This window comes from Notolepis coatsorum (assembly GCF_963971535.1).
Source record: "Notolepis coatsorum genome assembly, chromosome: 20".
NCBI lineage: Eukaryota > Metazoa > Chordata > Actinopteri > Aulopiformes > Paralepididae > Notolepis > Notolepis coatsorum.
Genome location: NC_140184.1, coordinates 70,452,944 through 70,469,618, shown reverse-complemented (window position 1 = coordinate 70,469,618; position 16,675 = coordinate 70,452,944). Strand labels below are relative to the sequence as shown.

Here is a 16,675-nt window from a genome sequence, read left to right as displayed (position 1 = left end):
TAGCCGGCTAGCTACTGATAGCTCCTGATATCAACAAATGCTCCAGCAAGTCTAGTAGTCCATGTTGATATCTCTGTTAGCTTGCGTTAGCTGACGTTAGTTCACTGTTCAAAACGAAATGTCCCATTGAACTAAAGTTCTGTCTTAACGTCATCTAGCCGGCTAGCAGTAGCTACAGATAGCTCTTGATATCAATGTCTTATAACATTGATTCAATGCGTATTCGAGCTGAGGGCTTGCTGAATGTGATATGACCAAAGCACAGTAACGTTACCAATAGGGTCCAGCTGCAGCACAGGAGAATCCTTTTTGGAGCTGGAGGCTACTAGAGTACACACAGACAGTGGAGCTGTTTGCAGATAGCGAGCATTTTGACTTGTTGCGTGGTGGCGATGTCTCGCAGATAATACAAGTACAAGTCTAATTATATAATATATATATTTTATATTTTTTTTTGATCCACCTTTTCTCCCATTTTTCTATATTTTTCTCCCATCCCAATTTCGTATCATCCAATTCAACCCTCCCGTCACGGACGCTGTTTCTTGCCTCCCACAAGCCGGCTGCAATGTGGACTAAGTCATACATAGCACAAGTCCCCTCCGGTACTTGAGGTAACAGCAGTCGCATCTTTTCACCTGCGCAGCTCGATCTCTCAGTGGCGAGGAGTAACGCGTGGGAGGCTCGTGCTGCCCCCGACACTTTCTGATTCTACTGCGCAGGCGCACCAACCAACCTGTAGGAGTCGCTGTCCACAACGCCCGATCCCCACCCTTCAGTTTCCCTCCCCGTAATACGGCCAATGTGTATTACTGTGGACGACCAGCTAAACTGAAAGCAAATGTGGAGCGCTGGGCTCGAACAGGCGAGCCCAGCGTCTCCAGCATTTCGTGGCGAGTGCCTTGCCCACTACGCCACGTAGCCGCCCATCATATATATATATTATATAAAAAAAATAATTATATAAAATAATTTTTAATTTCTTTTTAATCAAAAACGATCTGTATCTGATCGGTATCGGCCGATATGGCTCACGACGATCGGTGATCGGTATCGGTGGCAAAAAACGTGATCGGGGCATCCCTACTTTCCTCCAGTGTATTTGTCCCCGGGCCCCACCCAATGGCCCCATGCGCACACCTACACACACACACGCACGCACGCACACACACACACACACACACACACACGCACACACACACACACACACACACACACACACAAATATCGAAGTAAAAAAAAATCGGAAAAAAAGTTTTATTTTTATTTTTTTAAACTTCGATTTTTTTTTAATGTTCGAAGCTTGTGCCATCGAACGAAGCTTCGAAGTATTTAAAACAGCCCTAGTGTGTATGTGAAGTAAATTGGATGAGTGTGTGTGTGAGGGAGAGAGGAAAGTGCTGCGCTAAAGTAAGTCTCATCTCAGCCGCGGCGGCTTAGATCCTGACATGAGGTTTTGTGCAAAACATCACGATGTCCACGATATGTTTAAAAAGTGTCTCGTTAACACTTTCCGTGCCGGAGGTCGGGTGCCCCAGAACCCTGTTGCGTGCCAGCGTCCACTTCAATGATGGAGCTCTCATATTTGCGAACGCATAAACTACATCTTAAATTATGGCTGTGTATAATCTGGCCGTCGCTTATCAATGACTTGTTTGCAGTCAACATTGTCAAAACGGATTGTTTTTTAATCGGTTCATTTCCGTTTTATACCATTTTGAAAAACTCGTTTTTTGAAAGTTTCAGGAAAATATAAAGATTATGTGATAAACGCCCTTTACTGGAATATTCTGGAATACACAAAAACGTTGTAATTTTTCGGCCTATTTATGAATAGTTTTCAAATAAACGCTAGATTATCGATAGTATATGTGTACCTATGCACGCTATAGAAGCGGGCTGAAAAATCGATTATCTCATTTCCTGATCAGCACACACACACTCACAGGGGGCGAAACTAGAGCCCGCCACCCGCCATTGGCGCTCAGTTTTTACGTTTGGCGCCTCCCACTGAGAGGTCTGCCCGCCACACGGCGGGCAATCAAATAGTCATGTGAAAACCGAAAATCATGATCCAATTCTGAGCGGAGTTCTCACTCACTGTCTCAGCACAGACACGCAGCGCATTGCTGCTCCTACCCCTCCCGCACCTGTTTCTGTATGGTGCATGTAAACAGAGGACAGTCACCGTGACGTTAGTCTAGTCAGAGGGACCTCCGTGAGCTGATGTTAGCTACTGTTACAAAATGACCCAGTCAACTATTCACTTTTAGTTTAATACATGAGGCATTGTGTAACGTTATCCAGCCGGCTAGCTACTGATAGCTCCCGACATCAACAACTGCTCCAGCAAGTGTCCAGTGCATAATACCTCCGTTGGCTAGGTAGCTCATGTTAGCCCACGTTATCTCACTAGTCACTATGAAATGTCCCAGTAAACTAAATAGTTCAGAGGCGTTGTCCCAACGCCATCCAGCAGTAGCTACAGATAGCTCCTGACATCAATGTCCTACAACATGCGTATTCGAGCCCCTGGCTTACATCGCATGAGGGCTGCTGAATAGGGTCCAGGTGCAGCGCAGGAGAATCCTTTCATGCTGAATGTAGAGTTTAGGGGACAGGTGCAGCGCAGGAGAATCCTTTCATGCTGAATGTAGAGTTTAGAGTCCAGCTGCAGCGCCGGTGAATCCTTGCTGGAGCTGGAGGCCACTCGAGTATACACACAGACAGTGGAGCTGTTTGCAGACAGCGAGGTGGCGATGTCTCGCAGATAATACAACTACAAGTATGATTATATAATATATATTTTATTAAAAAAAAAATATATATATATATATAAAATAATAATAATTATTTTTTTAATCAAAAATAAGTTGGCAGGTAAGAAATATGCTTGGCGGGTAGATTCTTCCCATCTACCCGCCACTGGCCGGTGAGTCAAAAAGTTAATTTCGCCCCCTGCACACGCACACACACACATAGGGCACACGTTGATATCTCTGTGAAAAAAGCTCTGATTATCCTAAGACTGGTAAAATAGATTCCTTACCTCAGATCAGATGTTCTCCAAAAAGATTATTCCAATTCCTGATCGCCATTCCAAATATCGATCGCGTTTATTGATCCAACGCTGGGTGGTCGAAACACCGATTCCATGCTGTTCTGAGGCTCCACAATGACTTTGATCGTCTGGGGTGACTTGCCTGAGAAGTCAAATGTGGAAGCAGGATTCCCCCCCCCATGCGTTTAATTCAATCCATTCCAAAGGGGTGCAGTACCACAGAGAGTTTGCAGTGGTAACGTGAGGCTAGATTGATGAAATATGAATTCAAATCGCTAATAAAAAAAAACGATCTCACATCGTTGGCACGTTGTTAATGAACTGTACCCGATATTTATTTAATATAGTCATATTGCCCACCCCTAATCACAGGGATGTATGAATGATTGGTGTTCTGATTTCATGAGGCCATGAATGTTTGTGCAAGCTCTTACTAGGGGTGGACGGTATAAACGGTATACGGTATAAGCGGTATGAATTTGCTCTACGGTATGGATTTTGACTATACCGTGTAACTGGTAGAGCAGCTCTAAAAGAGCAATGACGTCATGTAACCACAGCGCGACTATTTCAATCGCATTTGCCCCTAAAAATAGATAGAATTAGTCATAGATAATAGATATGTGCAAACTGGAAAAAGTTATTTAGGAGGCTTCGCGCAGTGGGCGTGACCACACGCAATTGTCATTTCATAATAAACACATATCACCGCGGCGCACAGCAAGTTTCAATTTCAGTTCCTGGCATTTTTAACCAGTGGAGAAAGGTAAGGGATTTCCCTATCGTTTTTCTTATATGAATTATTCTACGTTAATAAAACATACCTGGTGATCAACTACAGTTTGCTGTAAACATTATGATATGTGTGTAGTGTTATGATAACGACGGCTGCAGCGGGAGGACTGCTGCAGCAGTGGAGTTGCGAATAGCATGTAGCTGCAGAGCCGCATAACCATGGGCACTTTTAGGTCTGGTCACAGGCCCGCTCAACAGCGCCCCCCCACCCAACGGCTGAATTGCCAATGGCTCCTGAAAGCGCCCATGGTTCTGCGGCTCTGCAGCTACATATGCTTCTAGCAAAATCCAGCATCCAGCCCCGAGCAGCACGGAGTCTCGACTCGGGACTTATTTTATTTGGAATATAATGACTTTATACGCAAAAGTAGCCTAGTTTTAAGTTAAAATATTATAAATCTACATGCCTTGAGGATGTCATTCTTTATATAGCCTGCCTATCAGGCAAAAAAAAAAAATCTAACGGAAACACTGATACCGTGATATATACCGTTACCGTCTATGCTTCAAATTATACCGTGATATAAATTTTAGACCATACCGTCCACCCCTAGCTCTTACTCCCAAATGAGATTTTTTATTTGAGTCAAATGTGAGAATTGGTCAATGGTCTCAATACTTTCGCATGGCACTATATTTGTCAAGTTTGGTGCAAATTGGATCAAGTAACGCATAACCTCCTTATTTGTTGTGCATTTATCTAAAGTTCGATTTGGATCTGGCTTCACGTATGTAAATACATTTTTTTTATCCACTTTTTCTCCCCATTTTCTATTTTTCTCCCATCCCAATTTCGTATTTCCAATTCTTCCCCCCTTGTCTTGAACGTTGCTAGACTATGCCTCCCACTGGTCGGCTGTAGTGAGGATAGAAGCCTTGCATCACGTGTCCCCTCCGGTACACGAGGAGGCAGCCTGTCGCATCTGTTCCCTGCAGCAGCTTGAACTCTCAGTGACGAGGAGTAACGCGTGGGAGGCTCACGCTGCCCCCGATATTTCCTGTTTCCGCCGCACCGGCGTCACCCAACCGACCTGTAGGAGTCGCTGTCCACAACGTCCAATCCCCACCCACCGGCTTTCCCACCCTCTAACACTGCCAATTGTGTTAGTATGACGGCCGGCCAAGCCGGTAGCAACGGCGAGAGCTGGGCTCGATACCAGCATCTCCTGCGTTAGTCGCGAGCGCCTTGCCCACTGCGCCACTCAGCCGCCATATGTAAATAATACATTTAAAGATGTAGCCTAATCTAGACCAGTGGTTCTCAATAGTATTCGTACCAAGGAGCCCTACATTTGTACACATTACTAGGCTACGGAGCCCAATTTCAGGATTAGAGGATTTTTGTTGTTCGAGATTTGAGTCGAGAATTCCATAGCTGTCTCGAGGTAACAGTCAAGTTGAAACCTATGATCAGAATATTCACTCATTGAGCTCAACTTATAGAGAACGAAATAGTGAAATCAAATGCCCCTGGAAGTCTCCCAAGGACCCCATGTGGGTCCCCGACCACGCGCTGAGAAGAGAACCACTGAGTGATTATAGTAGGCATTGGTTGTGAGATTAATTCATCAGCTACTGTTAAGTGTTTACACGAAAAATATATGAGCAACATTTTGTGCACTTTTTACTATCTCGAACATTAGAGCTGCCGCGGTATTGCTGTTTTCCTTACCGCACAAATTTGCAAAATATTTCCTACCGCGCGGTTATTACTGCACGCACACAAAAAATTTAAAAAAAAAGTTTGAATGCATTTTTTTTTAGTAGTAGTCTACTCTTTATAGCATATAGCCTGCCTCTAGTCTAAATGTCTATCTTTAGAGGATGACTTTGCAGCATGAATATTGTTTGGGATTCGGCAAGCACGCATTAGTTATTGAAAGTGAAACACGGATTCGAAGTTTTCCCTCTGGTCATGCGCAGTTCACTCGGTGTCGCGGGCAGGGCTGGTTACCCCCCCGACCCTTTCTTATTATTATTACTATAAAGTTACTACTTTATAATAAAGGCATTCGTTTTGTGGCATTAACATTATATAGTTATACGTTCAATAACATCAGCGTATTTACCGGACGATAGCAAGGCAAGCAATACTCTATTCATATCTCAGTTCCTTTCTTTGCTCAGAGCGTGCTGAGTTGTCCCATTCTGCGGTCTGTTAATAAAGTTTTCAATCAGACAAGTGTATAGAACGAAGGGCTTTTATTATAACATTCGTTGCAGACAGTAAAATCATTATGTCTCGTTTAGTACTCCTGAAGAGCGATGGTAGTCCACTCCGGCGGAGAGTTAAAGCTAACGTTATTAGCCGTGTTGTGATGAGCTGACATTCAGGACGTAAAAAACGTGTGACGCGTCTCTCTTCTGACCAATCAGTGGTCTGCAATGTTTCACGTGACTTTTCTGGTACCCAATAGGGTCGCTTGGAACCTCGATAGAGAAGTAGGGTATATCTGCAGAGCCGCAAGCCCAACGAGAGGAGGGTAATTTATTATTATTATTATAAAAAACAGCGGTGACGCGGTATTCAGCCTACTCTGCGGTGGCCGTGATGTAACGGCGATACTGCGGTAATCGCGGCAGCTCTATACGAACATACAAATCCCTGTTTGTTGTATATTATTAGGCTGGACAAGGTGTACATTTTCAATCTAATATTGTGTATAATTCATGTAACGATCACAGTTGGATTTATAAATTGTGATGCCTAGTGTAAGATCCTGATCAAACTGGCCAGTATCACGTCTTCGTCTGTTTGGCTCCATCCAATTCCTCTGCGTTGTGTCATTTTAAACTGTAAGATCCTGATCAAACTGGCCAGTATCACGTCTTCGTCTGTTTGGCTCTCCATCCAATTCCTCTGCGTTGTCATTTTAATGGTCCTGACGTCTCCGATACTGGTAGAGAAGATCCTTATCTCCCCCGTTAGTGCAATCCATAAACCATACTAATTCTCCACCTCCGTAAGAATTCGACACTTCGACACCGTGAAATACCTTATGAGGAGAAGCGTTGTTTTATTGCTATAAACAGAACCTCATAATCAGATGTTATCAAATTGTATCGTCCTTGAAGAGTCTATTCTAATGATCTTTCGGTGTGTTCTATTGTCCCTTTGCTGTTATGTCCAATAGTGGTCAGGCCTGGTCGTTAGCCTGAACCCTCCTTGTGTTAGCCGAAGCTACTGTAATGATGATGTGGCATTCTCCCTCCCCCCCCCCTCCGTGGTGGAGGAGGAAGAGTCTCTCCTGGTTCCTTCCCTCTTAGTCTCAGTCAGATTCCAGTCTGCCCTCCACCCGGAAACACCGTTCGACTTATAGATGTTCGTCGTCGCAACGACGGCCCCGCCTTCTGGTTGTCATGCGACGTGTTGTCATGACAACTGCTAACCTTTAACACATTAAAATGCAGTTTCTACTGTTTCATTAAAATAAACCTCTCTCCCTCCTGCTCCTCTCTAATCTCAGATGTTCTTACAAGGAATGTCAACAAACACCCTCGCTGGCAGTGTATTCAATCCACTGGTCACCGTTCTATCACCGTCTTCCATGCACATTTCGATCACCGTTTTAGCTGTGATCCTCTCCTAGAGCCATATGAAATCCGTTTTATTTTTTTCCAAATTCCATTTTATTTTTTTCCAAATTCCATTTTTTCCGTTTTAATATTTCAGAATTCTGTATTTTGCTTTGTACGCTCATTTTACCATCAGAAATAGTGTCCAATAAGTGGGAATGAATAAATGTCCACAATTTAATAAGATATAACAGTCCATTTAATAGGGCTGTCTTAAATACGTTGAAGCTTCGAAGCTTCGTTCGATGGGCATGGGATTCGAATATGAAAATAAAATTTGATTATTAAAAAATAAATAAAAAATTATATATATTTTTGCAAAATCAACTCTGCCTCTCTTTGTTAACTACAACAAGCAATGCTGTTTGTTATTTAAGATGAGGTCGGACTCGGCACTGACAGATTTGTGTTCATTGTGCTGCTTTTATAAAGCCTCAAATGACGGCTTACAATATTTCATGAAAGCAAGGTGTTTTGTTTGTCTAAGATTTAAAAAGGTTTAAACTTTACAGCACTGACACAGTTGAACAAAGTGCTGTACAAGTCCCACAACATTAAAAAAAAAAATGTTTTTTTTATTTTTTTATAGTGGATTCCATTTTTATTGCTCAATTCCGCGATTCCGTCCGCGATTCCGTGATCGCGGATTCCATATGGCTCTATCCTCTCCCCCCAATCTATACATCACATACATTGAAAAAGCACCCCAAATCCTTCACTAGGGTTGGGCACCGAGAACCGGTTCTAATAGGAACCGGTTCCTAATTTATAAGCTGTGACCTGTTTTGACCTGCTCCTCAAAGAATCGCAATCGAGAATCGTTTAGAACAGGAATCTAAATGGAGAATCGGAATCGGAATTGTTCAAATCCAAACGATGCCCAACCCTAGTGATGCCACGTCGAGACAAAACATTGCATTGATGTGAGTGTGCATGAAAATCCAGGAAATTTAATAAACCGAGTGACGTCATTCGAGAGCGCCACTACGTATTTGGTCTGCTGGCCTCCGAAATGGGCTAGACTCCACAGCCCTTATTTGTTGTGCATTTATCTAAAGTTCGATTTGGATCTGGCGGTCACGTATGTAAATGCATTTAAAGATGTTGGTCCCTAGATGCCACACAGAACGTTCCATGATAATCAGATGACCAGCCCAAGAGGAGTAGGGATGAAAGAAAAAATAAAATAAAAATAAATCCAAATCATGGCAGATAATTTCATAGGTCCTCATTGGCAAACTTGTTCATAAGGAGCCATGTCTCTGGGTCAGGAGATAAACTAGGAAACTAGGGGTCATGAATAGGGATGGGTACCGAATTCGGTACTTTTGAGGTACCGAACCGAAACACGTCGGTACTACCGAGTATCGAATCAAGTGAGAAACCAAAAAAAAAATAAAAAAAAATATTTTTTTATTATTTTTTTATTTTTTTACTTTTTTCTTTTCATGTCAACGTTCACACGCACAATATATGCTTACCTAGGATTTGACTTGATTCAACAACAAAGCAGTTGGAGCAATGACAAGTCGAAAACTGTCGAAATTGTAGTTATTTGAAGTTTGGATTTTTTTTTTACAACTGAGGTAGGTAAATTAAATTTATTGAGACTAAAGTACCGAAAAAAGGTACCGTTGGGTACCGGTATCGATTCACAGGTACCGGTATCGGTTCAAATGTGAAAGGTACCCATCCCTAGTCATGAACGTGCACAGTCAATTTCATGGCAAGCAGGCCATCGCTTTTTGAGAGATCGTGATCACAGACAGACAAACGGGGGGGGGGGGGGGGTGAAATACAAGGGGGGTGTTGGGGTGAAATACAACCTCATTGGCAGCTGGAGGTAACGGGTCACTTTATTGAATCTACCAGATTGCAGCTCGTTTCATACACATTTGTTGCATAGGACGGTAGTTTTACATTCATTCCCCTCTCTCTCTCCCCCTCTTTATTCTCCAGGTGGAGTGGTGGATGAGGTCAGCCAGATGATTACAGACCTGGTTGCTGTGCCGACTGCCTGGCGTACACGTTTCACTTCCTGTGCAGTACAGTAAAGCTCCCCGCTCGGCTCGGAAGAACGGCCATGAAGCAGGCCCAGGAGCGCAACCAGGAGTGCCTGCCCCCGAAGAAGAGGGACCTCCCAGGCAGCAACAGTAATGCGGCTGGTGGAACAGGAGGAGGAGGAGGAGGAGGAGGAGGAGGCGGCGGCGGGGGGGTTGGAGCAGGAGGCGGCGGGGGGGTTGGAGGAGGAGGGGGCGGGGTTGGCGGTGGAGCGGGTAGTCCCACTCAGAGCTCTGGGGCCAGCAGTGACACTCAGGGAGGAGCGGTGTCGGGAGGGGAGTGGCTGCGGGCGCAGCCCGGGCTTCATTATGGGATGGAGAGCGCAGACGGTATGTCTGCTGTGCCCGTCGACCAGTACAGTATGCTGTATAAAGTGGCCCTCCCCTCTGTCACGTACTCCCCCACCAGCCTTCACCCGGTGTTGAGCCACATCTCTCAGGCTTATTCTGTACCCTCCACCCTCCTGCAGCATCCCGGTATCCCCTACCCTCCTCTGGGTTATGCCCAGATCCCCCACTCCTCGCTGCAGTTCGTCAGCTCCCCGTACGCCGCGGTACCCTACGCCGTGCCGCCGGGCTTCGTCCCCGGCTCGCTGATCTCCCCCTCGGGCTCCATCTCTCAGCCCCACTCTGTGTCTCACCTGGTTCCGTACCCGTCTGTCATCCAGGAGGGCGTGGTCTCCCCTCCTCCCCAGGCCCAAGTGGCCGCTCACACGTTCGCCAAAGTGTCCTCCGGCGCCGTCCCCCTGATGCTGTCCTCGGAGCAGCAGCAGCACCTGGCCGTGGAGCTGAGCCCCCGCGGGATGCCGGTCTTCTATCACCCCCAGAGCGCCAGGGCCGGCAGAGACCCCCACGGCGGCCAGCAGGAGAGCGGCATGGAGGTGAACGGCGGGGAGAGGGAGCAGAGGGCCAGGGAGATGCTCCAGGACTCCGTCTACTCCATCAGGAACGCCCAGCTGCTGCAGGCGGCGTCCAGCTCTATAGCACTGGAGCTCAGCCAGGACCGGGCGCTGAAGAGCCGCAGGCTGGAGGGCAGGCTGTCGCCCGGGCAGCGCAGCACCCCAGACAGTGACCTGGAGGTAAGAATCTTTATTTAATCTCCAAGGAGCGTTGAGAGCAAGCTCTCGTTTACAATGAGAAATACAACGCATAATGAATACAAAAATAATAAAGTTTTTTTTTCATATTTAAAGTTTTTATTTTTCACAAGCAAGACGATACATACATGACAAGACAAACTAAGACAAAAATAATAATTATAATAAAAAATAAAACTTGTTATATTTTCATATTCAACAGCGTCCTTGTTGAATTTGTACTTCGTTTTTTACTTCATACCATATCTTGGGTGTGTGTGTGCATGAATTTTACACATTTCTGTAGCAGTTATCAGTATGACTTGGCAGCATAGTTTTGAGTTCCACTTCCTTCCTTTATTACTGTGCTGCTGTGGTGGCTTTGTAGTTGAACAGTCACCCACAGGTTGCTTTATGCGTCGATGCCGTCTGATTTGTGGTTGTAACTAGATGCAGTAGTGAAACTCAGTAGTGAGCTTTTTCCATCAACTGCAGTCCATTTTAATTACAGTGCTGGTCTGTATTGTTGTTATGGTTAGGGATGGGTACCTTTCACATTTGAACCGATACCGGTACCGGTACCTGTGAATCGATACCGGTACCCAACGGTACCTTTTTTCGGTACTTTAGTCTCAAGAAATTTAATTTACCTACCTCGGTCATAAAAAAAAAAATCCAAACTTCAAATAACTACAATTTCGACAGTTTTCGGCTTGTCATTGCTCCGACTGCTTTGTTGTTGAATCAAGTCAAATCCTAGGTAAGCATATATTGTGCGTGTGAACGTTGACATGAAAATAAAAAAGTCAAAAAAAATAAAAAATAAAGTCAATTTTTTTTTTTTTTTTTTTTTTTTTCCGGTTTCTCACTTGATTCGATACTCTGTAGTACCGACGTGTTTCGGTTCGGTACCTCAAAAGTACCGAATTCGGTACCCATCCCTAGTTATGGTGACACTTGAAAACCTTGAGCGATCTTTAGCTTTACTTATGTGATTCTCAACATTGTATTAACTTTTTATGCATATTTAAACTAAGGAAGCTGAATGATTGAGCTGTGTACAAAGGAAAAACCACACTCTCCCAGATAGAGGTTCTAGCTAGTATACCATGTGAATAGGAACCGCACATGGAACCGATATGGATATATATCCATACCTGACTAAATATACCTGCATACAATCCTTCTATATACCTACCTATACAGCTACATAATATAACTGTATGATAGCATGTACTGTACAATTTCAGAATCAGAAAGGTCTTTATTGCCAAATAGTTTACACATACAAGGAATTTGATTGTCATTTGGTGCAACATTAACGGACAGAATAAGATCAAATGGAATATAAACTAAATTAAAAGTTATGTAATGTATGAAATATGAAAAATTTTCAACTTTATGCGCTGGGAGCGGTCCGCCCAAAAACACTAGCCGCCGAGAGCGCTAAAACTGGAGGCGTGGCGCTGGGAAAAGGAACGCGCCTGGCACGTTTTTAGCATAGAAATGAATGACAAAGGAGCTGGAAACTCAAAAAAGGCTATCTGTGGATAGGCCCCATACACAGCAACACAAGGTGTGATAAACATGAAATGATAATATCCTATTTCCTTGGCATGAAACGGGAAATAGTAATCAAACCATTAGGGACCTGCATGACGTAGGCTACTTAAATTTTTTTTTTTTTTTTATAAATATATTTAAAGTTTTTATTTTTCACAAGCAAGACAATACATACATGACAAGACAAACTAAGACAAAAATAATAATAATAATAATAACAACAAGGGCGTGAGGGGGGGGGGGTTGCAGAGTGTTACAAAGGTTCAGTACACAAACATATTCCAGATAGTGATCTAATAAAGTTCAGGGGACCTTGAAGGCCATCGGGCCGATCAGTCTCTTGAAAAGATAGAGCAGCCTGTTCCATTGATAACAAGTCCATGAAGTCCTTGCGCCAGTTCTCCAAACTGAAGCAGTTCGGTTTGCGTTCTTTCCAGTTCATTAAAATAATCCGTTTGCATGCTAGAAAAGCCAGTGCTACAATATTATTTACAATCTTTGCTTGAGCAGTGTCCATTTTTACACCCAATATAGTATACACGTTATAGGGCAAGGATTAATGTCAATTTGGACAGTAACTGACAGGTCCTCAGCAATGTCCAACCAACATTTCCTTACAAGCGGGCAGTGCCACAGCAAGTGCATGAGCGTACTCCACACCCATGCCAGCACAATTTGGGTAGGGTGCGATTCATTTTATTCAGTGTACAGGGCAGGGTTCGAAATTAAGGGGGGCTTGGGGCAAAATGCACTAGAAAATTGACCAAATGCCCTTGAAAATCAGTTAAGGGGGGCAAGAAGAGCCCCCGACACTTTGCACAGATGTTTAGCCCTTGTATGCACTAGGGATGGGCATTTGAAAGAAAAATCCAGATCGATTGATCGCATGCTATACTCGAGTGATCGTGTATTACTCGAAAAGGGAAAAAAAACTTTAAAGGGGAACCATCTTATAAATGGCCTTTTTCAGTGTTTAGCATTGTTTCCTAGCTATGTGGACTTATATTAATATGATTTATGTCTCTAATTCTCATATTTGCGCATTCTTCCAATTCTCCTCTCACAATATCTGAAAATATGCTGATCTGTGATGTCAGAGACTCAGCTGCATAATAATGTGGCAGTCGATGTGGCTAGGGTTACAGTGGTTGGAGCCCAGCCTCAAAACGGCTTAAGATCTTGAGGTAGAAAAATGCTGTTTTTGAGGACTTGATTAGAAATATAAAACAATGAATAATAAAAAAAAAAAATTACAGAGGTGTTCCATAAACTCACAGGAATTGTGTAAAAGTGCCCAAATAGTGAAAGAAATAGTAAAATAGTTCCCCTTTAAAAAATAAAATATATTTTTTTTACATTTGTTTTTTTTACTTTGTGTTCATTCCAAAAACGCCTTACCACGTCATTCCCCGCCATGCTCATTCTGCCAAAGACGCCGTACCACGTCTTTGATATCAATATTTCTAAAATCTGTGATCGCAATCATATTTCTCCCCCGGAGACTTGAGATATACTGTTGATCCCCTCTCAACTCTCCAACGGTTCAAGAGCGCCATCTGGTGGCCGATCGGCGGATCGCTCAAACCGGAAACAGGAAATGGAAGCTGGTGCTCATTCCAATTCGGTCCGATCACTCGCTAATAGTCCCAGGACTCAAGCTAGACACAATGGATAGCAATCCGTTACCAATAACTCGATAAACAACATGATTTGGACGTATATACTATTATACAACCTGGAGATGGATCGCATATTTCTACATCCCATAATAGGAATATGTCTGCTCCACGCTCATCGCCCAACGGCCCGAGGAAGCTACGGTTAGTTTCAGCGTTATTTTTTACTGTGTTTGATACTAACTGCTATAATGATCATATCACTCACACTAGATGAATCATCTAACGTTGGCCACGGAATTATAAACGACCCCCTCCCCCATCCGGTCAACATCAGATGATAAGTAGTAACTTCTAGAAGCACGTCCATTTGAAATTTTTTATCTCGCGCCGATTGCTATCAAACTGTATACAATCATCAATATAATGCATTTAGGGCTATAAATCACGTTCTGGAGAAAGCTGCAGAAAACGATAAAAACACTTATACTTTAGACCGTATTTTAGTATGAATATGTGAATGAAAAAGTATAACGTTGCTACACCCTGAACAATAGATACTTGATGTTGAATGGGCCATAGTAATGTCAATTTAGCAATACAATTTAAAAAGTTATAGCCCTGCAAAGAAGGGGAACTTCTCCATAGACAAATAGAGCTGGCGTGGGATGGTTTATTAAGAATATAAGCCTGGCGACCAAAGTGTTAATTTTTTGAAAACCGATACCGATATTTTCCGATATCACATTTTAATGCCGATATCGGCCGATAATATCGGTAGGCCGATATCGGCCGATAATATCGGACATCCCTAATTAAAACGTATTGTCCTTTTCCCAAAGAAAATAAATATCTGGTCCTCTGCCACAGACTAGTCCCAGAATTACGACAATCAGGACAATTGAGACTAAATCAGAGCACGATCGCACCAAAATATCGCGTGATGAGAACGTTCCCCCCGTCCCCAGGGACGCTGATTCGCTCCAAACCGGGACCGCTGGAATAGGTGGTCTCGGGTGCGAACCAGCGTCCCCGACGTGGAGCGGGGCGTGGTGTGCAAGCAAAGCTGTAATGCCTTCATGCTTGCTTGAATTTTGGGCAGATAAAAACATACAGCAACAACTGGACAATACCCACAAACGATATTTATGGGCAATTTGGCGAGTTCAGACCTCAACCAAACAAGCATGTTGAGCCTCACGGCTCAGTGGATGAAAACTTCGAGATGAAGCCACGTTACAAGCCCAAGACTTCCCTTGCTCGCATTCGGCCTGGCAATTTTTTTTGCCATTGCTATGTCTATACATTGGTTTCTTGTTCGAATGCATTTATTTCTATAGACCAGTGGTGCCCAACCAGTCGGCCGTGATCGACCGGTAGATGCAGGCTGATTTTCAAGTAGACCGCGAGATTATTTTTATATAACATCAAGTATGTTGTCACGGCTGAGATGAGGCTTGCTTTAGCGCAGAGCTTTCCTCTCATTTCATTATAGACACAGATGTTAGATTTAAGCTGGATTCGTAGTTGAAAGAAATACGCTTGGTCAGCTGGAGACTGAGTAAGATGGACGAACAATTCTGCCAAACCAATTGAAAAAGATAAACGGAGTTCTCTGAGAAAAACGGCGATTGATCGAATTGAGACTGAGTCAGGATGAACAAGCAATTCTGCTAAACAGGTTTACTGAAGTCTGAATTCACACACGAAGTTCAATTGCAGATCTGGACCCACTTGACGTTAAACCTCACGCAGGAGAGCACCGTGTGAGGTCCAGAGATATGGTTACAGACAGTTTTTATACATAATTCTTGAATCACATCCTTTGTTGGTTGATGACTGATGGTAGCTAGGGAGGATCATGTCATGAGTCTTCTATGTCTGCTTTGTGCCCTACTGGCTAGTGATACCTTGTTTCGTTCCCTTATGGGTATGACTGGGGTCGAACTAGGCCCCAGGGACATGGAGGTTGTTTAGGTCAAGCGATAGAGAAAGGGAGAGATGGGGTATGGAGAGAGAAACAGACAGAATGAAAGAAAGTGGATGCGCGCATGACACCATGTGAGCACCATGTGAGCTGACATCATACATGATAGCATGCAAGTATTATCAGGACACGATACAGAGAGCGCATTTGCCCTGCAACTGTAAAGCGCATTTACAAATATAATCTAGTTTTATTAGACAGAGACAGAGGGAAACATAGTGCCATGTGAGCTGACATCATACATGATAGCATGCAAGTATGATCAGGAGGATTAGGAGCTGATCGAGAGAGAGAGTTCAGTGACCGGGCACAGGGAGGTTATTAGGTCAAAAGAGAGACAGAGAAAGAGATACTTTGGGGGTTCCCTGTGAGATCAAACAAACTGGATTCTGTAGACCTGTGTAAGTGAGGGTTATGCGTTTGTGGATTCTGTAGACCTGTGTAAGTGAGGGTTATGTGTTTGTGTGTGTGAAGATGTACATTTAAGATAGGCTATGTCCGGGAGGCAGAGGGGGACAATAAAACATGCGGGAGGGTGTGTCACTGAAGATGTACATTTAAGATCTGAGGGTGCGGTCACTGGATGAGATAATGCTATAAGGATTGACCTGTGGTTTAGGGCTGGGCGATATGGCCAAAAACGTTATCGCAATAAAATTATAAAATTATTTTCATATAACTCGATATCGATAATTATCGTCGATATAATGTCTGTCAAGTTTAATTAACTTCTTATGCCCGGCGGCGATGGACGGGCTATTAATAGCATAGATATATATAATAGACTTGTTTTGCTGCTGGGCGGCTAGGTGGTGTAGTGGGCAAGGCACTCGCCACCAGTGTGGAGACGCTAGGATTCGCGTGTTCGAATCCAGCTCTCCACATTGTTTTCAGTTTAGCTGGTCGTCCGCAGTAATACACATTGGCCGTATTACGGGGAG

At 43.7% G+C, this 16,675-nt stretch overlaps 1 protein-coding gene across 1 annotated transcript in view; it reads left to right on the top strand.

The window, feature by feature from the left end:
* Positions 1-16,675, top strand: part of atxn1l (ataxin 1-like) — a 46,814-nt gene that overhangs the window by 5,796 nt on the left and 24,343 nt on the right. The window contains exon 2 of the mRNA XM_084337533.1: positions 9,392-10,571. Coding sequence (XP_084193659.1) covers positions 9,516-10,571 — 1,056 coding nt within the window. The 5' untranslated portion in view covers positions 9,392-9,515. The remainder of the gene's footprint in view (positions 1-9,391; positions 10,572-16,675) is intronic.